We start from the raw sequence: 23,163 nt of genomic DNA on the forward strand, positions 1-23,163 counted from the left end.
GAACGTGTTTTCTGCATGCGTCAGCTGACAGCAATAAGAATCGCACGCGGTCTGTAGAAAAACTGTGTATGCAGCTACGTTTTTTTCCACTGCTTGCAGAAACCACACATGTAAGCTAGCCCATTAATTAATATGGGCTGACACATCTAGAACAGTTCTGCATGTGGGAAAACAAAGTGCGATTGCCCCAAGTTTGATCCCTGTCTGAAAAAAAGTCATAGGGAATATGTTTGTAGACTCACCTCTTGAGCTCATCTCTTTGTCGATTCCTTTTACTTCTAATCATCTGAGTCTGACTAATCCTCCTCAGTATGATTCAATTGTGCACAGGGCTTTGTGAAGAGCCATAGCAAACCAGAGAGAGCTCAGGGCGCTAGCTTGGTTTAGTGGAGTTGGGCTACATTTTGGCAAGGACATGAAATGGTGATTTTGACAAAACATCATTTTTACTGATAAGGTTACATAGTTATTTGGGTTGAAAAAAAAGAGACATACATCCATCGAGTTCAACCAGAGAACAAAGTACAACACCAGCCTGCTCTCTCACATAGCCCTGTTGATCCAGAGGAAGGCGAAAAACCCTTACAAGGCATGGTTCAATTAGCCCCAAAAGGGAAAAAAATTCCTTCCCGACTGTTGATCCCTGGATCAACCTCATTGGGCATTACCTAGTAATTATAGCCATGGATGTCTTTCAATTCAAGGAAAGCATCTAAGCCCCCTTTAAACGCAGATATAGAATTTGAAACAACTACTTCCTGTGGCAATGCATTCCACATCTCTTAAAGGGAAGGTCCAAGCAAAAAAAAAAAAATGAGTTTTACTTACCTGGGGCTTCTACCAGCCCCATGTAGCCATCCTGTGCCCTCATAGTCACTCACTGCTGCTCCAGTCCCCCGCTGGCAGCTTTCTGACCTCGGAGGTCAGGGCCGCATTGCGTACATTTTTACGCATTCCCGCTAGTGCAGGAACATTAACATATACATTTTTACGCGTTAGTGGTGCAACGCATACATTTTTGTTCCTGCACTAGCTGGAATGCGTAAAAATGTATGCAATGCGGCCCTGACCTCCGAGGTCAGAAAGCTGCCAGCGGGGGACTGGAGCAGCAGTGAGTGACTACGAGGGCACAGGATGGCTACATGGGGCTGGTAGAAGCCCCAGGTAAGTGAAACTCATTTTTTTTTTGCTTGGCCCTTCCCTTTAATCACTCTTACTGTAAAGAACCCTTTCCTAAATAAATGGTTGAAACGTTTTTCCTCCATGCGCAGATGATGTCCTCTAGTCCTTTGTGAAGGCCTAGGGACAAAAAGCTCATCCACCAAGCTATTGTATTGCCCTCTGATGTATTTATACATGTTAATTAGATCCCCCCCCCCCCCCTTCCTCTAAGGCATCTTTTCTCTAAACTAAAAAAACCCAATTTATCTAACCTTTCTTGGTAAGTGAGACCTTCCATCCCTCATATCAATTTTGTTGCTCGTCTCTGCACTTGCTCTAAAACTGCAATATCCTTCCTGTAATGTGGTGCCCAGAACTGAATTCTGTATTCTAGATGTGGCCTTACTAGAGAGTTAAACAGGGGCAATATTATCCATACAGCAAAAGGAATGGCAGCGCTTTCAGAAACTCATACCTTAATGTTTTAATAGTATAAGATGTGCAGAGCTCCAATACTCCTGGACTAAAATACACACCAACACTCATTGCAGGCACAAAAAAATGGGGGAACATAACTTCAGTGAGAGGTGAACCTATACCTGAATGAATTATCTGCCACAATGTGCAAAGCTCCAATGACCACTGGACTAGAATACACACCTAGCTTCACTTCAGGCAAGGGGGGGGGGTGTTAGCTTCAGAGATAATATGTGCACAAATGATGCTTACTAGACTTCCCCACGGCTGTGACTGACCCCCTTGGGGAAGACCTAACGCTAAACCTAACGCTAATCTAGCGATAAAAACAACATTTCCAGTGCAGCTAATCAGACAAATGGTATACACATTTGATAAAACATACATACAGACTGGTGACAGCGCTCATGGATGCATTCGCTTGCAAACCTACAGGGACAATGCACAGTCCTTGTGGACTAAATACACGCCCTGAATGCAAAGCAGATGCAAATTGTGTGCTAATTCTAATCTAAAGCTTTGTAATTAATTGTGAATCAGTGAATGCAGCTAGCCACTAGTATACACACATTCAATTCATACAGCAAAAGGAATGGCAGCGCTTTCAGAAACTCATACCTGAATGTTTTAATAGTATAAGATGTGCAGAGCTCCAATACTCCTGGACTAAAATACACAGCAACACTCATTGCAGGCCCAAAAAAATGGGGGAACATAATTTCAGTGAGAGGTGAACCTATACCTGAATGAATTATCTGCAACAATGGGCTCTATTCTCAAAGACTTCCCGCATGCGGTAAAGTACATGCGGGAAGTTTGCGACCAAAATACCGTCAAGTTGACATTCTCAAAATGTTCCGCATGTTTTTCCGCATGCGGAAAAAGTGCGGGATTCATGCAGAAAAATTTCCGCAAAAGTCGGTATTTTCCGCAATAAAAAATCAATTCTCAAAAATGTTCAGGCGCATCATTTCGTCGTTATTTACCGATTTTTTATATCACCTACAAATAGTAGGTGATATATTCCGCATCCCATTGACTTTAATGAAGTGTGGAGGCTTAAGGGCTGTGCTTGGTGGACTTTAATATTCTTTTTTTAAACACGTTTTCATGCGACCTTTTTACCGCATGATTCCTGCATGAATAATGCCTGTTTCCGCATCTTTTTTCCCGCATGCGGAAAATATTAGTGAATGTGGAAAAAATGCGGAGTTTACCGCTGGTGGAAATTTAGCGGTAAAATTTTGCGGAAAATTTGGCTCTTTGTGAATAGAGCCCAATAGGCAATGCTCCAATGACCACTGGACTAGAATACACACCTAGCTTCACTTCAGGCAAAGGGGGGGTGTTAGCATTCACTGATTCACAATTATTCACAAAGCTTTAGATTAGAATTAGCACACAATTTGCATCTGCTTTGCATTCAGGGCGTGTATTTAGTCCAGAGGGGCTGTGCATTGACCCTGTAGGTTTGCAAGCGAATGCATCCATGAGCGCTGTCACCAGTCTGTATGTATGTTTTATCAAATGTGCATACCATTTGTCTGATTAGCTGCACTAGAAATGTTGTGTTTTTATCACTAGATTAGCGTTAGGTTTAGCGTTAGGTCTTCCCCAAGGGGGTCAGTCACAGCCGTGGGGAAGTCTAGTAAGCATCATTTGTGCACATATTATCTCTGAAGCTAACACCCCCCTTTGCCTGAAGTGAAGCTAGGTGTGTATTTTAAAGTCCAGTGGTCATTGGAGCTTTGCACATTGTGGCAGATAATTAATTCAGGTATAGGTTCACCTCTCACTGAAGTTATGTTCCCCCATTTTTTTGGGCCTGCAATGAGTGTTGGTGTGTATTTTAGTCCAGGAGTATTGGAGCTCTGCACATCTTATACTATTAAAACATTCAGGTATGAGTTTCTGAAAGCGCTGCCATTCCTTTTGCTGTATGAATTGAATGTGTGTATACTAGTGGCTAGCTGCATTCACTGATTCACAATTAATTACAAAGTTTTAGATTAGAATTAGCACACAATTTGCATCTGCTTTGCATTCAGGGCGTGTATTTAGTCCAGAGGGTCTGTGCATTGCCCCTGTAGGTTTGCAAGCGAATGCTTCCATGAGCGCTGTCACCAGTCTGTATGTAGGGGCAATATTATGTTAGCATCTCAAGTTTTTATTCCCCTTTTAATGCAACCTAAAGTTTTATTAGCTTTAGCTGCAGCGGCTTGGCATTGAATAAGATTATTTAACTTGTTGTTGATGAGTACTCCTAAATCCTTCTCTAAGTTTGATGTCCCCATCTGTATCCCGTTTATTTTGTATGGTGTTAGACCATTGGTACGACCAAAATGCATGACTATACATTTTTCAGCATTGAAAATTCATCTGCCATTTATGTGCCCATAAAGCCATCCTATCCAGATCCTGTTGCAATATGTCACTATCTTCCTTGTTGATGATTCTGCACAATTTTGTATCTGCAAAAATAGCAACATTGCTTACTACTGCATCTACTAGGTCATTAATGAATACATTGAAGAACACTGGACAAATGTCCGAACACTTCCAAATTGGCACCAGCCACCTTTGTCCTTGCAGTTTTAGATTACGACCAATAAATGGAGATAGAACTGTCAAGTGATCAATATTCTATAAATATTATTTATAGAATTGCCTACATAGCTTTTTTATGCTGTAGTTTTATTACATAGCTATCACCCAATATACTGTAAATCTTATTCATGGTCCCTCACATTCTCATAAATTCATGAATGTCATGGTGCTCAGGGGATCTATAGCTGACAAACCCCTTCAAGATCTTCAGGAGGAAAAAAAAAAAAAAAACACACGTCTTCCTAGAGACCACCGCTGGACACCGGGACCCTCTGACTGCGCTCCCTTCAGTGAACGAGTGAGGGTGCACTGTGCACGACACCTCAGTAATGTGCCGTAGCTTGCAGCTGCTCAGGCTCAGCAGAAAAGGAAGAGCATGGTGTCCTGCGCACTACGCCAGTTCACAGCCGGGAGTGCGGCATCACGTACTCTTTGACACGCCTTTGTCAAGGAGATTTGGGGGGGGGGGGGGGGTCCTATTGCTGGATTGGTGGAGGCAAGCCTCTGGATTAGGGCTCTTTCTCTGCAAAGCTGTACTGCTGGCCACAAAGGATTCATCTTGTCAGAAGCAAAGAGAAGAGGTGGTGAGAAGAGTCTTGTGACCAGCATTGTGATCACATGAAAACACTAGTTGGTCCCTCCTTCCATTTCCTAACTACTTAGCATAGGACGGTGATAATCAGCTACCGGAGGTGTTTGAGGTATAGACTGCTGTTCTCAAGCAAGCAGCATTGCTCCATAGGACAAGACGAGTTTTGCTAACAATGGTTTCTTTGTGCAGGAATAAGGTGCACATAAATGGATATAATTTTTTACATTTTAAGGACGACTGAAGCAAGAGAGTAATGAAGGCTGCCATATTTATTTACTTTTAAGCAATACTAGTTGCCTGGCAGTCCTGCTGATGCTCTGCCTCTAATACTTTTAGCCACAGCCCCTGAACAAGCATGAAGCAGATCAGGTGTTTCTGACATTGTCAGATCTGACAAAATTATCTACATGCTTGTTTCTAGTGTGATTCAGACACATAGATCAGCAGGGCAACAAGGCAAATAGTATTGTTTAAAAGGAAATAAATATGGCAGCCTCCATATTCTTCTCTCTACAGTTGTCCTATAAAAACATTGAAGGATAATTCAAAAAGTTTTCATTAAGGGCCCTTACCATGTTGTGTCATGTTGCATTGGCCTCTCCTTCTGCACCTTGTCACAATGGCCATTAAAGCCAATGGAACATGTCACACTTCCCGCGATGCAACAGAAGTGTTCCAGTTGATGCAGAAGCTGCAGAGTGTAACTGTGCACCGCAAGCAATTAAAGTCAATAGTAACGCACAGATTTGTAAATTTTGGCAAAATCCTGAACGCCGATTTCCCGATGATGTGCTTCTTGTCCAACATTATACACATGACATGACTTTGTGAAGGTAGGTTGCCTTCAATTTCCCTGCCAACGCAGTCTACCGCATATACTAAAGTGTGTGTAATGATGCGGTGTGGAAGCTTTTCTTACCATGTGAAAAATCGCACAGCACCAATGTAAAAGGACCATTAAAGGATACCCGAAGTGACAGTGCCTAGCATACAAATAACTATGCAGTGTTCTGTTTTCTTTCTCTGCCTGAAAGTTAAAGATCAGGTATGTAAGTGGCTGACTCGGTGCTCACTGATAAGAAATTCCCCTTTTTATCTCTTTCTTGCTTTCAGAAGTCATTTTCTACTAGGAAAGTGTTTTATAGTTTGAATTTCTTATCAGTGAGGGTCACACTTTAGTCACTTCCTGTCTGAGTCAGGCCTGAGTCACCCACTTACATACCTGATCTTTAACTCTTTCAGACAGATAAAAAAAAAAGAAACTAGGCACTGTACACACGTCTATCTCATCATGTCACTTCGGTTGAATTTACTTTGATTGAATTTACTTTGATTGAATAAACTTTTTTCCTTAAAACCTAACAGACATTATAAACCTTTCTGTACTCCACCACATATAACTACTCATTCCCCTTTAATACCCATCTGGACCAAGATTTGGTAGCCACTTCTGAGGATAAGACTGGAAACTTTGCCCACTAGGTGGCAGTAAGAGAGCCTGTTGTAAAAGCAGAATGCTTGTGTATAACATGAACACTATGGTAAGAAATGAAAAATAATACAACATAGAAACCACACATATATCAGTTTCCAAGAACAAGTAAAAATTCTCATAAAATTATATTATTTCATATTGTATACACATAAAAACACTTTACACAAAAAAATGAAAGTATTGTAGAAACCAAATAGAGCATAAAAGGAAAGCCAAGAGTTCATCTGTTTGTCCTGCAGAAAAGTGTGTACGTAATACAAGATGCATTACTTGTGTCTACCCTGTCTACACGGAGCAGGTTATATGCCACAAATAAGAGTATGAAGTGGATGCTGCCAGACGCTACACGACCGCCCAATTAGGGGAAGTGACAGTCTGCCATAGGCCTGTGCAGCTTCCTTACAGAAAAAAATGATCTAATTTATCAAAGCAAAACACATTTCTAGTTTTACATCGACATTTGGATTGCAGCCACATAATTATCTATAGCTTTCTCCTAAACAGGATTTTACCTCATGTGCATTCGTGTGTGCATTTATAATGATAGCATTCCAACTACAGAGGATCTGTCCATCTCATGGAAATCCTTCCTGAACTAACAGTGTGGGAAGGTGAACAGCTCTAAGAAGTGCTTAAAAGGAAGATGAATACTTTAAAAGGAAGTCCAGAATATGAGAGGTCTGATCATCAGTCAGGTTTTATTGCTGTTCCCCCATTGAGATCACCATTAATTACTGCTCCTGGTGACACTTGGGCTCAGTTTATATTAAAGGACATCGGTCATCAGGTTTTCAAAAAAGTTTGATTCTTTCCTCAGTAGGCGGAAGCCTGTGCATGGCCTAGGGGCTTCGCTGATTTTGGTACGCAGCTCCGTGAAGCTGGCCCATCCACAATCAGCACAAATTAAAATTCCATCATGCTTGGTTAGTGATATGTTTGTGCCCATTTGTGCTGCGGAAATGAAGATTTGTGCTGCTTTTGTTGTGAAACTGGTATGGGTGGGTAGTGCTGTGTTTGTGCTCATTTGTGCTGCAGAAATCATCATTCTATTGCTGCTCATACATGATACAATTAAAAAGTTAAATTTTCCCGTTTATTCAACCAAAACGATCAAATAAAGTGAAAATCAAAAATAATATTTTTCGATCAAGGAAAAAAAAAAAAAAAAAAAAAAAGTTATTCATTTTTTTCAATAAAAATCTGATTGGACATGTTGGAAAAATGATTGTGTGTAAAACTGTATAGTGTATGGTAGGTTGTATAAGAAAATAATATGAATAAAAATCAACTCTCTCTTCATATTCAATATTTTTTTTCGAATTTTCGGAAAAATCAAACGTTCGTGTATGCTACCTCGAAAAGAATTTTAAAAACTATTCAACCAAACGGAATAATGGATCTAATTTCTCTAATTGTAAATATTGTACCGTGTATGGGCACCCTAAGTTTTATGGTTTTTGAGATAGTCAAGTTTTTATAAATGTCAAAAGTTCACACAAATCAGTACAAACACAGCACAACCCAACCATACCAGTTTCATCGCTGATAAAACAGCGTCTGTGTGATGTTATTATCTGGGTAAAAATAAGTGCGATTATCTTTTAAGGGAACCTAAACTGAGAGGGATATGGATGTTTCCTTTTAAAGGGGAACTGAAGTAAGAGGTATACGAAGGCTGCCATATTTATTTCCTTTTAATCAATACCTGTTGCCTGGCAGCCCTGCTGGTCTATTTCTCTGCAGTAGTATCTGAATAACACCAGAAACAAGCATGCAGCTAGTCCTGTCAGATCTGACTTTAAAGTCTGAAACACCTGATCTGCTGCATGCTTGTTCAGGGGCTATGGCTAATAGTATCAGAGGCAGAGGATCAGCAGGGCTGCCAGGCAACTGATATTGCTTAAAAGGAAATAAACATGGCAGCCTTCATATACCTCTCTCTTCAGTTCCCCTTTAAACAATACCAGTGGCTTGTCAGTCCTGCTGATTTCTTTGGCTGCAGTAATGATTGAATCACACACCCGAAACAAGCATGCAGCTAATCAAGTCTGACTTGAGTCAGAGCACCTGATCTGCATGCTTGTTGAGGGGCTGTGGCTAAATGTATAAGAGACACAGGATCAGCAGGAGAGTCAGGCAGCTGGTATTATTTTAAAAGGAAAAATCCATATCCTTTTCAGTTTAGGTTCCCATTAAAACGAAAGCAGCGCAAATCCTAATTTTTGCAGCACAAATGGGCACAAACGTAGCACTACCTAAACATGATGGAATTATTATTTGTGGTGATTGTAGAGGGGACAGCTTCACAGATTTTGTACACCCCTACTGGGCTGTGATCCTCTACAAAAACAATCTTTGGCCTGTAAGTGTACAAGCACGGCCACACTGCACAGGCGCAAACTACAGCTTTTTTTTCTGTGCATGAGCGGTCCCATGTCAGTGGGTTTGCGCATAGCCAGTGCGGCCACGGACGTACGCAGTGGGGAGCATGGCCGCAAAGATGAAGAGGATCCCGGCCGACAGAGGAGGATCAGGGAAGCCTTTGGAGCACCGAGTCTTCCCCCTATTGACGTGACGATGTTACAGGTGCCCTGTTGAGTCTGCAGCTGGACTGCTTGCAAGAGTGAACGACAGCTGACCAATGGAACAAAACAGACCATTAGGATATGTCACAGCTCCAGCCAGATTAACCACTGTGCAAACCGAACCTCAGAGCAAAGCTGAACTCTTCCACTTCCCTTCTCTGGCAAGCACTCACCAGCCCCAGCAAGTTCTCCAGAGGCTGTGTGTACAAATCACCACAAACAAGGGGAAATGGGAAAATTCATTTTAAGAGAAATTCCACATTTGTTTTAAAAAAAAAAAAAATACTCTAAAATATCAGTACCTTTCTCCATTTTAATTTACAGCCATCTATGAAATTGCACAACTGGCAAGTTCAAATTGTACTTCTTTGCGATCCTGGCAGCACTTAGTTTGCTGCTCAGAAATTCTCATGAATTATTATACCGTACTTGTGTCTTTTATAATGACCATACAATTAGAGAACAGGGCAGTGACGCTCATAATGTCTAAATTAGAAAGATACATGCGATACTTAACAGCTATGTGCTGTTTAGCTACACCCACTCTCCCCTCCCCCCCCCCATGTGATTGCTATGAGCCTACCTCCTCTCCCCACATGACTATCAGATAGTATATTACTCTACACTAATGCAGTCAATCCTAGGTCATCCTATTTCACATGTGATGACACTACTGCCCGCATGCACACTGAAGCACAGATGGAGGTCACAGAATGTGCACAAAGCAGCGAGTGGGGTCAGCGAAGTGGTCCTAAAGCAACCTGATTACTTGGGATCTTTCTCTTTACATTGGCTCAGTCTCTTTTTAAATGCACACAGCAGGAGCCCTTATCTCTGCACCCCTGGACTAATCAAGATGGCAGTAGAAGGCAATACTCATCTGACACACCCACCAGGCAAGTTCTGCTGGGAATTAGTAATAGCCATTTTATATGCATATGAAAACAAGGTGATCAGCTTCAGACTGCTTGCAGCATAAAGGGTTAATTTGAAGGGATAGTTTTTTTTTTCTTCTTAAAAAAGGTGGAATTTCAATCAAGCATCACCAACAGATGGTGACAAACTGCTCTTTGTGGGGTGGAGACAGCAAATAAAATGTGACAAATAACCTTTTCTCTACTCTGTACAAAATATAAGAAGTGTTATCTAGCATTTCACATTAAGATTCCTCAATCTGACAAACAGTTCAGAGAATCTAGGGCAAAAGATGGAGAGGCAGAAAACCCATTTCGGATCCCAATTTAAAGGGAATCTGAAGTGAAATAAACTTATGAGATACGATTTGTATGTGTAGTACAGCTAAGAAAGAGAACATTAGTAGCACAGATATGAGTCTCATGTTGTTCCCAGTAAAGCAAGAGTTAAAAAAAACAAAACGTATCTATGCATAAGAGCTTCTCGGAGCGCTCGACCCAACTTGGGTTGGCTGTTTTCTGAAGCACATATCTGTTTGTTTGTTTGTTTAAGGTTTTACTAAAGGAAAGTTCAAAGGGTCATTAGCTCTACTCTGTTTCATAATTTATAAACTGCAAATATTGCACTGTCATAAAAAAAATTATATACGGTAACTGAAAATAAAAATATGAGAAATGTGTTTTCTTGTTCTATTAATTATCCGTACTACACATACAATTCATTATATCATATTTTTGTTTCGCCTTCAGTGTCACTTCAAGGGTTGTTCCTACCACTAAAATAAGAATAAACTGCATCTTAAACAGTTGTTTTAGTTTTGGCATTTTTCAACAAGTATGGAAATGTAAATCCAACTATTTTTTGATATTCTAGCTGAGGTACAAGCCAGTGATATATTTAACAATGCATTAAATAATTAAACCAATATGTTGAATATTGCAAACATCCTATGTCTCACCTCTGTATAGGAATAGAAGCCCAGTATTGTTAAAAGAGACTGCCTCAGGTAACAACAACAACAACAATAATAATAATAATAAAGGTAAACATATATATATCTTGATAAGTCTTTACATTAGCATACAATAATTTCCTGTCCTGACGGATAAAGGCACCAACTATACGATTGTGATTATCCTACGCAAATTTTATTCCTGATAAGCCTAAAATATTTTTTTTAGGGTCATACTCTCAAAAAAATGAAATGTTTTCTGGCTGACAGGAATTAGCATGTGCTTTGTGCTGGAAGGAAGTTTTCGACATATGCTTATAGAAAAATAATGGTGGGATTTAAAGCTGGTGAGGGCCGGAGATCTTCCTGCTGCGGTCTCCCCCTGAGTTCACAACGAAGGCAGTTCTGTGACGTCCCTGTGCATCTTCCTCCCAAGCTCCAAAGAAGGTCCTTCTCGTTTTTCCACTGTTCCCACCACAAATGGTTCTCCTTTGCTCTAGTAGAGGCTGAGAAACGAGTGGTCTTCATGAGCGAGGGGAGGGAGCTTCATTTTAGGCATCCAAGGTCCATTTTGTGTGCTGGAGACACTATGTTTTGTTTTACTCCGCAAAAGACTGGAACATGTTCAGTTCGGAAAACTCTTCACTGTTGTAGCTTGAGGCCTGCTCCCCCAGCATGGATAGCATGTCCTATACGGAAAGGAGAAAACAAGATTGTGAAGAGACAAGTTTTCCTCAGGGCTTGCTGTATATTATAGTGGGATTGTCAGCCATAAATTAGAATTCCATTTACACACTGCTCTGTTTATTATATAGTCTGCATTGCAAGCATTCCAATATAAGCAAATGTTTCTGCTGCAATGAATTCTATCTTAGTCAGCCTGGCTCTATTCGGTTGCATTGCCTGGGAGAAGGAAGGTTATCATCTCCCCTCCCAAATTCCTGCTCCTCACTGATTGGCTGAGGGCAGTTCAGTGTGACATGGGGCTGAGAAAGAAAATAGAATAGACCTCACCCCTCTGCAGAAGCTGCTGAAATATATCTATGTGTTAGAATTTAAGTAGGCCTCAGTTACTTGGCCTGAGTTTATGTAAAAGGCTTGTCCGCAGAGTATGTCTTTAACATAAATAGAGTATCTTGTGATGCAGGCAGAGGCATCTCAGTGTCTGCCTCCATATATATTAGCCGCACCCAGGCTATGCATATACATAGGTTAGGATTTAGTTAGTGTTAGACCCCTCCCATGGAGGATTGACTTCTTTGCAGTGGGAGGAACGAGTACTTAATAGGTTGCATGCAAGCTGTTAATGGAAACCAACATCCTCCTCTAGTGGTAGACAGGTCATGTGTATGCTCGGTGTGTATTCGACCTCACAAGTGGGGCTTGCACTCTTTTGCAGGTAGGCACTAGTCTGTTTTTAAGTAGCGCTGCTCATTTCCTTGCTAAGAACAGTTTATAACACTATGCTATGCTTACATGTGTTTACAAAGCATGCTAGATATGACAGTGCAGTTTACATCAGGATTGGCTTTAGTCAGAGGCAGTAAAGATGGAAAATACTTGGAACAGTTTTCTCTTTATTTACTATGTAAAATTCACTGAAATCAAAACATGGACAGTGAAATACATACAGTGGAGGAAATAATTATTTGACCCCTCACTGATTTTGTAAGTTTGTCCAATGACAAAGAAATGAAAAGTCTCAGAACAGTATCCTTTCAATGGTAGGTTTATTTTAACAGTGGCATATAGCACATCAAAAGGAAAATCGAAAAAATAACCTTAAATAAAAGATAGCGACTGATTTGCATTTCATTGAGTGAAATAAGTTTTTGAACCCCTACCAACCATTAAGAGTTCTGGCTCCCACAGAGTGGTTAGACACTTCTACTCAATTAGTCACCCTCAATAAGGACACCTGTCTTAACTAGTCACCTGTATAAAAGACACTTGTCCACAGAATCAATCAATCAAGCAGACTCCAAACTCTCCAACATGGGAAAGACCAAAGAGCTGTCCAAGGATGTCAGAGACAAAATTGTAGACCTGCATAAGGCTGGAATGGGCTACAAAACCATTAGCAAGAAGCTGGGAGATAAGGTGACAACTGTTGGTGCGATTGTTCGAAAAAGGAAGGAGCACAAAATGACCATCAATCGACCTCGCTCTGGGGCTCCACGCAAGATCTCACCTCGTGGGGTGTCAATAGTTCTGAGAAAGGTGAAAAAGCATCCTAGAACTACACGGGAGGAGTTAGTGAATGACCTCAAATTAGCAGGGACCACAGTCACCAAGAAAACCATTGGAAACACATAACACCGCAATGGATTAAAATCCTGCAGGGCTCGCAAGGTCCCCCTGCTCAAGAAGGCACATGTGCAGGCCCGTCTGAAGTTTGCCAATGAACACCTGAATGATTCTGTGAGTGACTGGGAGAAGGTGCTGTGGTCTGATGAGACCAAAATAGAGCTCTTTGGCATTAACTCAACTCGCTGTGTTTGGAGGAAGAAAAATGCTGCCTATGACCCCCAAAACTCCGTCCCCACCATCAAGCATGGGGGTGGAAACATTTTGCTTTGGGGGTGTTTTTCTGCTAAGGGCACAGGACTACTTAACCGCATTAACGGGAAAATGGACAGAGCCATGTATCGTGAAATCCTGAACGACAACCTCCTTCCCTCTGCCAGGAAACTGAAAATGGGTCGTGGATGGGTGTTCCAGCACGACAATGACCCAAAACATACATCAAAGGCAACAAAGGAGTGGCTCAAGAAGAAGCACATTAAGGTCATGGAGTGGCCTAGTCAGTCTCCGGACCTTAATCCAATAGAAAACCTATGGAGGGAGCTCAAGCTCAGAGTTGCACAGAGACAGCCTCGAAACCTTAGGGATTTAGAGATGATCTGCAAAGAGGAGTGGACCAACATTCCTCCTAAAATGTGTGCAAACTTGGTCATCAATTACAAGAAACGTTTGACCTCTGTGCTTGCAAACAAGGGTTTTTCCACTAAGTATTAAGTCTTTTATTGTTAGAGGGTTCAAAAACCTATTTCACTCAATGAAATGCAAATCAGTTGCTATCTTTTATTTAAGGTTATTTTTTCGATTTTCCTTTTGATGTGCTATCTGCCACTGTTAAAATAAACCTACCATTGAAATGATACTGTTCTGAGACTTTTCATTTCTTTGTCATTGGACAAACTTACAAAATCAGTGAGGGGTCAAATAATTATTTCCTCCACTGTATGTTATGTAAGCAGAACAAGCATTGATCTACTTATAGAGGTTTTTCTTTTTTCCTGGGATAGTATCGCTGTCCCTGCTGCTGTAAAGTACACCTGTAATGAAAAAAAAAGCTCCTAGGGAGTACCTGGAGGGAGAAGCCTCAGGATCCTAAAGAGGCTTCCCTCGCCCTCCCGTTCAGCCCCGTTCCTGCGCTGGGCCACCCAAACTATTCAGAATTGTAACAAGCCTGTGATGCGGCTCACGCACTAGAGGCTTACCGCTCGGGCTTGGCAGTCTCGGCCAGTCTGGCTCTAGTGCACATGTGCAGATGGTTTACGCTTGTGCAGTGGAGTGGACCCAATAGTGGTCGGCTATTTCTATTAAGTCGGTAGCGTGCCTGTGTGAGGGGATGGAGCAGAAGTCTGCACATGCGTGCCGACAAGCCCTTATCGTAATACTTTCGGGGGGTCCTAGTGCAGGAACAGGGCTGAATGGGAGGACAAGGGAGACCTCTTTAGGGAGACCTCTTTTTTACAACTACATTTTCTTTATATATGCCTAGATTAAGCTGGTACTTACTGGGAAAACTTCTGATTGGCTGGCTTGTGGCTGAACATGTGCCTCTGCTGTATTCTGCCCATGGTGTTGGTTCTGCCACTGATTCCAAACTCCTACGGCATCTGCAGTCCGTGCCTGGAACGGAACCCGCGGAGGTCCAACGTCTGAAGCTGTAAACACAAAATCAGTTACACCATTTCCTATTTTGCGCATTATAACTGGGATTTAAGCAGCCGTTTATTTGTTCTTGGGCACTGTTATACTGAGGCAGTAAAAGTGCCAAGTGCATAAGACTATCGTCATTATCATGCAGTTCACAAATCACAAATATCAAAATGATAAAAGATTAATAGTAGCCTAATGCTAGGTACACACCATACAACTTTCTGGCAGATTTACCTGCCAGATCGATTATTCCCAACCTGGCCGATCTGAATTTTGATAGATTTTTTAATAATTTTTTATTTTTTTCTTCGATTTTTTTTATCGATTTTCTGAACGAAAACTGAACGAAAATGGACAAAAAAAAAAACGATAAAATTTTTTTTTAAAGAGGAGCGAAAAAATGGATCGAAATTCAGATCGGACATGTTGGGAATAATCGATCTTGCAGGTAAACCTGCCAGAAAATTGTATGGTGTGTACCAGAAAATTGTATGGTGTGTACCTAGCATTAGATACCATACTCTGCACTTCAATACTTTGATAAAGAAGTCTTCCAAAAATTACCTTTAGTCTAAAGGGGCCCATACACTGGTCGATTCCAGCCATCGATCGATTCTATAGAATCGATCGTTCAAAAATTGATTCTATCAAAATCCCCAATCGATCGATTTGTGGTTGATTTCGATCGATTTGATCTATCTGACAGGATGGAAAATCTAGGCCCATAGAGTTGCATTGGATTTAATAGTCGAATAATGCATTTAGGTCGATTTCCAATAGATTTCATTCTGAAATCTATTGGAAATCTGTTCCTAGTGTGTGGGACACATCAGATTGATTCCTGTCAGATTGGACTTGACAGGCATTTGCCAGAAATGGTGGTCGAATCTGCTGCAAATCTATAAGTGTATGGCCACCTTTCCCTACCTCCCTCATATTCACAGGGGTCCTAAACTTCAGGGGCACATAGCCCTACTGTCTGAAGAAACCATCACTAGACAACACCTTAGGCCATTTCAGCTTTCAGTTTTCGGCTACAGTATTCTAACTTCTTCCTCTCCCACAATGCCTTACACTGCATTTCAGAACCCCCATGCTGATCTATTGTTTTCCCCTCCGTGTCACATACCACACCTCTAATCCATGTCAAAGTGAAGAAGTGAGTAGTCCTCAGAAATGCCCCTGGGAATCAAAGCTGCTCCATTGAAACAGCCCTCAAAATGAAACACATAGAGAGACCCAGCCAGAAGCCTCAGCCTGGTGTCATGGTTGCCACTTAAGGCATTTGAGTAGGTAGAAGGGCTGGGGACACTAGAAAAAGCAAATCGCTCTCAAAACGCTATACAACGAGTGCTTATCGGAGCAATTTCAAATAATGTGATTTTGAGGCCCTGTATTCCCTGAATGAAACCACTTTGAAATTGTTACAGGCACCACCTTTGCGATTTCGGCAAATCGCTTCAGTGGAATCTTGGCCGTTAACCCTAGCTTTTGGAATTGCAGACAATTCCTATTAACTAAATCAATTGTCAAAAGCAGTAACCTTGGTTTGTTTAAGCTTCTCTTTCAAGAGAACCTACTAGAGAGAAGCGGTTAGGATAGGACTCGTCAAGCAGTGGGAGTTGGGGGTAGAACAGGGGAGAGTTTTAGGGGGGTAGACTATTCTGGTGTACTCCGCATGAAGTTTCATATATAGTCTGCTTGTGATTCTTAATTGTTTTCATGTTAAGTGGAGTTATTGGGCAAACTCAGGCGGGATACTATCTGTTGCCAGTTTATTTTGTGAGGAGGCGGGTTTTTAAAGAGACACTTAAGCCAGAAAAAAAATTTGAGTTTTACTCACCTGGGGCTTCTACCAGTCCCCTGCAGCTGTCCTGTGCCCTTGCAGCCACTCACTAATCCTCCGGTCCCCCGCTGCCAGCTAGTTTCGTTTTTGCCGACAGGCACGTCAGGACTGGCTATGCGTAGCTTTTTCCGCATTTCCGACTGTAATTAGCGCTATTGCGGGCCGCAACGCGTACAAAAATACGCGTTGTCGCATTACGCACGCATAGATATGCGGCAACGCGTATTTTTGTTTACTATTAGAAACATGCTACTAGGGTTATGCCAGTAACTTAAACTTTGCTGTAGTGCCCCTTTAACCAGCTTAGCGGTATGGACGAGCTCAGCTCGTCCATGACCGCCGCACTGGATTGCTCTGGCCCTGGTGGGCCGATTTTCATTTTTTATAATGTTTATACTGATCACCGCTACCCGCCCCCGAGAACCTGTGCGCAGCCTGGCCTATCAGCGCAAGGCAGAGCTAAGGGGTGGATCAGGACTCCCTCCGACGCCATGACATGGATGACGTCATCCCAATCAACGTGATTTCCTGTTTGCTCTGATCGCCGGAGGCGATCGGAAGGGGTAGAGGGGATGCCGCTGCACAGCGGCTATAATGTAGCTAGCGCTAGGCTAGCTACATGATTTAAAAAAAAAAAAAAAAAAAAAAAAAAATGTGCTGCGCCACCGCCCTGGCCATTCTAACAGAACGCCAGGGTGGTTAATAGTATTCCATGTTTACACAGTGATTTCCCTTTACAAACCCACTACCATTTAATGAATGATGAGTGATCATCACATTTCCATCTGTGAGAAGAGGTATTTACATGGAGAACCTTGCTGCCTAACAAAAACAGAGCATAGAAAAGACTGTGGAAGGCATATTTAAAGTAACAAAGTGGCTACACTGAAGTAAGGCTTACCAAAGTTGTTGGTCCTGCTAGTCATGTTGGGGTAGGTGGAGCCTGCAGGTGTGGATGTGGAAGTCTGTGAGGGCATTTGGCTGAAGTTTGCTGGTGTGGTCTGGAAGTTGCCCATGTTGAATGACTGAGACTGAGCCTTTGCTGTCTGCAGAAGGAACCAAACATAACTGTGTACATTATCATTTTTATCTGGTTAATGAAAACCTGGTCCAAGACAGAGAAGATAAAATTCAGCTAGAACGCTAGTTTATGGGGCAAGCTGTCAAGGTGTTACATGTATGAAAAGTACACAAACCATTACATGTATGTTTCATAAACAAGAACCAAATTATGCTTATAAAAATGAAATTGTTATTACAAAGAAGTTCGGATTGCTCAATCTGACCCTCTGTGTGGTAACATCACGCATTTTGTAATGAACATTTGGTTGTTGGTAAACTCACCACAGATATCTGAGGTGTAGGAGTAATTTTCAGCTGCATCAGGGAAATGGGAACAGTAATGGTAGAGTTTCTAACTTTAACCACCTTAGCGGTATGGACGAGCTCAGCTCGTCCATTACCGCCAGAGGGTGCCGCTCAGGCCCTGCTGGGCCGATTTACATGAAATAAAGAGCAGCACACGCAGCCGGCACTTTGCCAGCCGCGTGTGCTGCCCGATCGCCGCCGCTCTGCGGCGATCCGCCGCGAGCAGCGGCGAAAGAGGGTCCCCCCAGCCGCCTGAGCCCTGCGCAGCCGGAACAAATAGTTCCGGCCAGCGCTAAGGGCTGGATCGGAGGCGGCAGACGTCAGGACGTCGGCTGACGTCCATGACGTCACTCCGCTCGTCGCTATGGCGACGATCTAAGCAAAACAAGGAAGGCCGCTCATTGCGGCCTTCCTTGTTTATTCCGGGCGCCGGAGGCGATCAGAAGAACGCCTCCGGAGCGCCATCTAGTGGGCTTTCATGCAGCCAACTTTCAGTTGGCTGCATGAAATATTTTTTTTTTTATTTAAAAAAAACCCTCATGCAGCTGCCCTGGCGATCTTAATAGAACGCCAGGGTGGTTAATAAAACTGGCCATTAACCATACAATCCTTGAAAAATCTACCACAAATTAACTACATCTATGTAGTTTCATGGACTAACTAATGTAACTGTTCAAAGCATATTAACCACTTCAGCCTTCAGTGTTTTTTCACCTTATGCATCTGAGCAAATTTTCACCTCCCATTCATTTGCCAATAACTTTATCTTTGCTTATCACAATGAAATGATCTCTATATTTTTTTCCGCCACCAGTTAGGCTTTGTGTGGTACATTTTGCTAACAATTATTTTTTACTTAATGCATTTTAATGGGAATATTAAGAAAAATATTGGCAAAATTCATTATTTCTCAGTTTTCAGGGATTATAGCTTTAAAATAATACATGCAACCATAATTAAAACCCACATATTTTATTTGCCCATTTGTCCAGGTTATTACACAATTTAAATTACGTCCCTATAACAATGTACGGCACCAATATTTTATTTGGAATTAAAGGTGCATTATTTTAGTTTTGCGTCCCTCACTATTTACAAGCTTATAATTTAAAAAAATAATAGTAATATACTCTCTTGACATGCATATTAAAAAAAGTTCAGACCCTTAGGTAACTATTTATGTTTTTTTTATTGTAATTGTTTTCAATTTTAAATAAAAAAATTTATTTTGGTATTTTTTGGAGTGTGGGAGGTAAACAGTTAATTTTAAAGAGACTCTGAAGCGAGATGAAATCAATAATTTTAACTTGTATAACTGTTAAGCACTATAGATAGTGCTAAAACTCCGCTATCCCGCGGCAAAATGAGGGGTTTATACCCCCAAATCCCCTCTGCAAGATCCACGACTTTCTTGGTCGTGGATTTTGCTGCTCATGGAGGCAGAGCTTTGAGCTGCAGCTCTGCCTCCATGCGAGTCAATCTGCCGGCGGATCTCCGCCTCTCCCCGCCCCTCTTAGTGAAGGAAGACTGAGAGGGGCGGGGAGAGGCGGCGATCAGTGGGGATTGACGCACGAAGAGACAGAGCTACAGCCATTAGCTCTGCCTCAATCAGGAAGCGCTCCCCGCTGTTTGCAGAGGGGATTTGGGGGTTCTAAACCCCTCGTTTTGCCGCGGGATAGCGGCGTTTTAGCACAATCTATAGTGCTTAACATTAATACAAGTTAAAATCATTGATTTAATCTCACTTCAGACGCTCTTTAAATGTAATTGTGTGTCTGTTTATTAAAAAAATTGCATGTAGATGTAGTTTTACTATTTGGCCACAAGATGGCCTGTCATTCCCCCCCATCCTGTAAGTGAAGGGAGGAAGTGATTTTTTTTTTGTTTTTCTTCAGAAAGATTGCGGCTTCTCATAGAAGCCATCAGTCTTTCTACCAGGGACTTAGATCAATGAATGGGAACTGTGTTCCCATTCATTGATCTCCGGGCTAACGAGTGGTGGCACGGGAGTTCACAGCAGCGCGTGCAATCGTCTGCAGGAGCACGCAGCAGCATGGCAGCAGCCTTTTGGAAATAGCAGCTATGTCCAAAAGGCTTAATTGGTTAACTAGATCACACATTTACTACATAGATTTGGAAAAACTGTACAAGATTTTACAATGAAGATTGTATAGTAAATGGGAACCTTTACTATGTAAAGCAGACCTCTACTCAAATTAAAACCATCTATTCTACCAAAACAGTACATTTAAAACTCTTTAGTACACAAATCTATATAATAGATTATCACTATACAAGACAGTTTGTAGCTGAATGCTTCTGATTGGACAGTGCTGTCTGTAGATTGACAAGTCAGCCTTGATTGGTGACAATATAATCAATGGCAGGGTTTTGGCCCATGTGACTGGCCAGTACTGGCACCATAGAACACCATCTTCGTTGGGAAAGCTAAACAGGGGCAGCACAGTGGTGTAATGGTTAACACTCTTGCCTTGCAGCGCCGCATTCCTAATTCGAAGTTTGTTTGTTCTCCCCGTGTCTGCGTGGGTTCCGGGCACTACGGTTTCCTCCCACATCCCAAAAAACATACATAGAAGTTAATTGGCTTCCTCCTAAAATTGACCCTAGACTACGATACATGCACTACACAATAGATACATTGACATATGACTATGGTAGGGATTAGATTGTGAGCCCATCTTAGGGACAGTTAAGTGATAAGACAATATACTCGCTGCGGACAATGTCAGCGCTATATAAATGCTAAATAATAATGATGATATCTAAAAGATAATTAATGCACTTATATCTAATATTATTAGTCTCATGAAAAGCAATAAAAAATACTAAGCAGGCTATGCATACCTGTGCTGTGAAGGACGGCCTTGTGCCAGAGCTCCAGTTGGTGCCGGTTACTTGTGTAGGGCTCGTGTGTCGAGATATCTGAGCTAGAATCTGCCCAGCTGAAACAGGCTGCTGAATAATGCTGGCTGGAGGCACCATTCCTCCACTCCTACAATGACACAAACAGTGAATATCTACAGCGCCCCCTAGTGTACAGCACTTCTTAAAGGACAACTGACCTGAGAGGGCTATGGAGGCTGCCATACTTATTTCCTTTTCAATGATTCCAGTTTCCTGGCATGCATCAGTATTGTTTCAATCACAAGCCTGAAACAAGCATGAGGCAAATCCAGTCAAACATCTGATGTTCATGTTTGTTCAGGGTCTACGGCTAAAAGTATTAGAAGCAGAAGATCAGAAGGACAGCCAGGCATTCTGCATTGTTTAAAAGGAAATATGGCAACCTCCATATCCCTCTCAGGCCAGTCCTTTAAAAGTGACTGATTTTACATAAAAAATAGCAGATCTGTAAAATGAAGATGCTACCACAAGGTATAGGCCATGATTAATATGTAAACACAACAAGGTCCCATAGCATCCCAGTAGTTTCCAACTGGCATATGCCAGTTTGAAAATCGGAGCTGAGTGTAGCAGAATCATAACACCAATCGTATAGGAAAAGAGCACCAAGATGAGGGCTGGGGCTTATGCTGGGGATACACGGTACGTTTCTGTACCGTGTATCGACCAGCTGATCCGGCCAGCTGATAATATTCAGCTGGCCCGATCATGCCGCTCGACCCGCGCCCGCTCGATTCCCGCCGGTGGACAATGCCAGGGAATCGAGCAGTGATAAGGAAGCGCCGGCGGGGGGCGCGCATAAAACGAGCCGTGTATGCACAGCATTACAACTGTTGGAATATTACAGGTTGACTTACCTGAAGCTATCCACAGGCCGGGGGGCAGGGGTGAAAGTGCTGGCTTGTGGGAACATCTGCTGGTTTCCAGGCACTCCAGTAGGGTTGAGTGCTTTATTCTGGTCTGTTATGAAGAAGACATCTCTTAATAGGCAGATCAAGGGTAAACTGTTATTTCAATCCTGAGGGAGTGGAGTCCTTCACTCTTCAGCAAGAATTCTTAACCTCCCTGGCGGTAACCCTGAGTCAAGCTTGGGGTGGAAAAAAAAGAGCCAGGAGCAGTAATTCTGAGCCTGACTCGGGGTAGTGGTGGGGAGGTATCTGCAGAGCCTGTAACAGCGCAAAAGATGTTTCAACTCAACCCCCCGGGATCCAGACACTGGCAGATCTTCTTCTGGTCCTCGAAGGCTCTGGAACCCTCGGATGAGAGCGCGGTTTGTCGTCATGTCAATTTCCCTAGAAGGGTACAATGCCACCTGGAGGACAGAGGACGTAAGAATTGCGGCACTGGATTGCAGGGAGGTGAGTAAGTGCAGGGTATGCCGCAGAGCTCACTAAGGTATGATTTCTTCCTGCTTTTAGGGTCTAAAAGCGTGTGAAAAAATTGTACCACTTTTAGACTCTAAAAAACAAAAATAATCATGCCACTAGGGAGGTTAATGAGGGCAGCATGGTGACTAAGAAGTTGTCTCTCTCTGCCAACTCCTTGCTCCCGTACCATCGTATGGTAGATATAAGTGACAAGCTACAGAGAAGATTACTGAAACTCCCCTCTCATCTTTAGGCCTCTTTCACTCCTCCAGATTGCATTCCTGGGCCATCAGGATCACAAACGACCCCCAACCTCGTAAACTGCTACCTCAAACTGCTATCGTCCGGTCACAGCTTCAGGACCAACACCACCAGGACTTCCAGAGCAGAAACTCTTTTTCTCCCCCCCAGACAATTGAGGAGTGGTACGTTTGTAACAACATGTCCATACTATATGCACCTCCCTCGAATTCTATTCTACAAACCTTTCATCAGTAAACAAAATAATAATAGAAGATGTTGGAAACCTTCAGGAGGCATGGTCTCTGACTCACCTGAGTTAATGCCACTGTAGATCTCAGCAAACCTGGGATCTCTCTCCTGTCCATAGAGGGTATCAGATTTCTCCAGGGATTTGCTGTGGTCAGGTACAGCTGCAGCTACTGGCTGAGCAGGAACCTGCTAACATAAAGTGAAAAGAAAAAAACAAGTGAAACCGGATTCTCAGATTATATTGTATCTATGAAATTGGTGGCAAATATGCTACTTTCACTGAGGTATATAAGAAGCCTATCAAAGAAAAGCTGTCACAAACCTGTGCAACCAAAACTGAATAAATGATGGAAAAAAGATGTGATCAAAGGTTCCCTACACTGAAAGCTCCATGTCAAAATAATCAATACAAATTAAGATCGGAAAGAAAATT

General features: G+C 42.2%; 1 protein-coding gene across 2 annotated transcripts in view; it reads right to left on the minus strand.

Moving 5' to 3' along the window:
* Positions 1 to 6,420: 6,420 nt before the first annotated feature.
* ARNT (aryl hydrocarbon receptor nuclear translocator) overlaps positions 6,421 to 23,163 on the minus strand; it is a 100,123-nt gene continuing 83,380 nt past the window's right edge. Inside the window, exons 16-21 of one of the 2 annotated variants that reach the window (XM_068253265.1) lie at positions 22,793 to 22,916; positions 21,729 to 21,831; positions 20,812 to 20,959; positions 17,480 to 17,624; positions 14,589 to 14,737; positions 6,421 to 11,473 (exon numbers count right to left, since the gene is read on the minus strand). In XM_068253265.1, coding sequence (XP_068109366.1) covers positions 11,384 to 11,473; positions 14,589 to 14,737; positions 17,480 to 17,624; positions 20,812 to 20,959; positions 21,729 to 21,831; positions 22,793 to 22,916 — 759 coding nt within the window. In that variant the 3' untranslated portion in view covers positions 6,421 to 11,383. Of the gene's footprint in view, positions 11,474 to 14,588; positions 14,738 to 17,479; positions 17,625 to 20,811; positions 20,960 to 21,728; positions 21,832 to 22,792; positions 22,920 to 23,163 lie in introns of both variants that reach the window. The other variant, XM_068253264.1, reaches the window with a different exon arrangement.

Source organism: Hyperolius riggenbachi, chromosome 9 (assembly GCF_040937935.1).
Source record: "Hyperolius riggenbachi isolate aHypRig1 chromosome 9, aHypRig1.pri, whole genome shotgun sequence".
NCBI lineage: Eukaryota > Metazoa > Chordata > Amphibia > Anura > Hyperoliidae > Hyperolius > Hyperolius riggenbachi.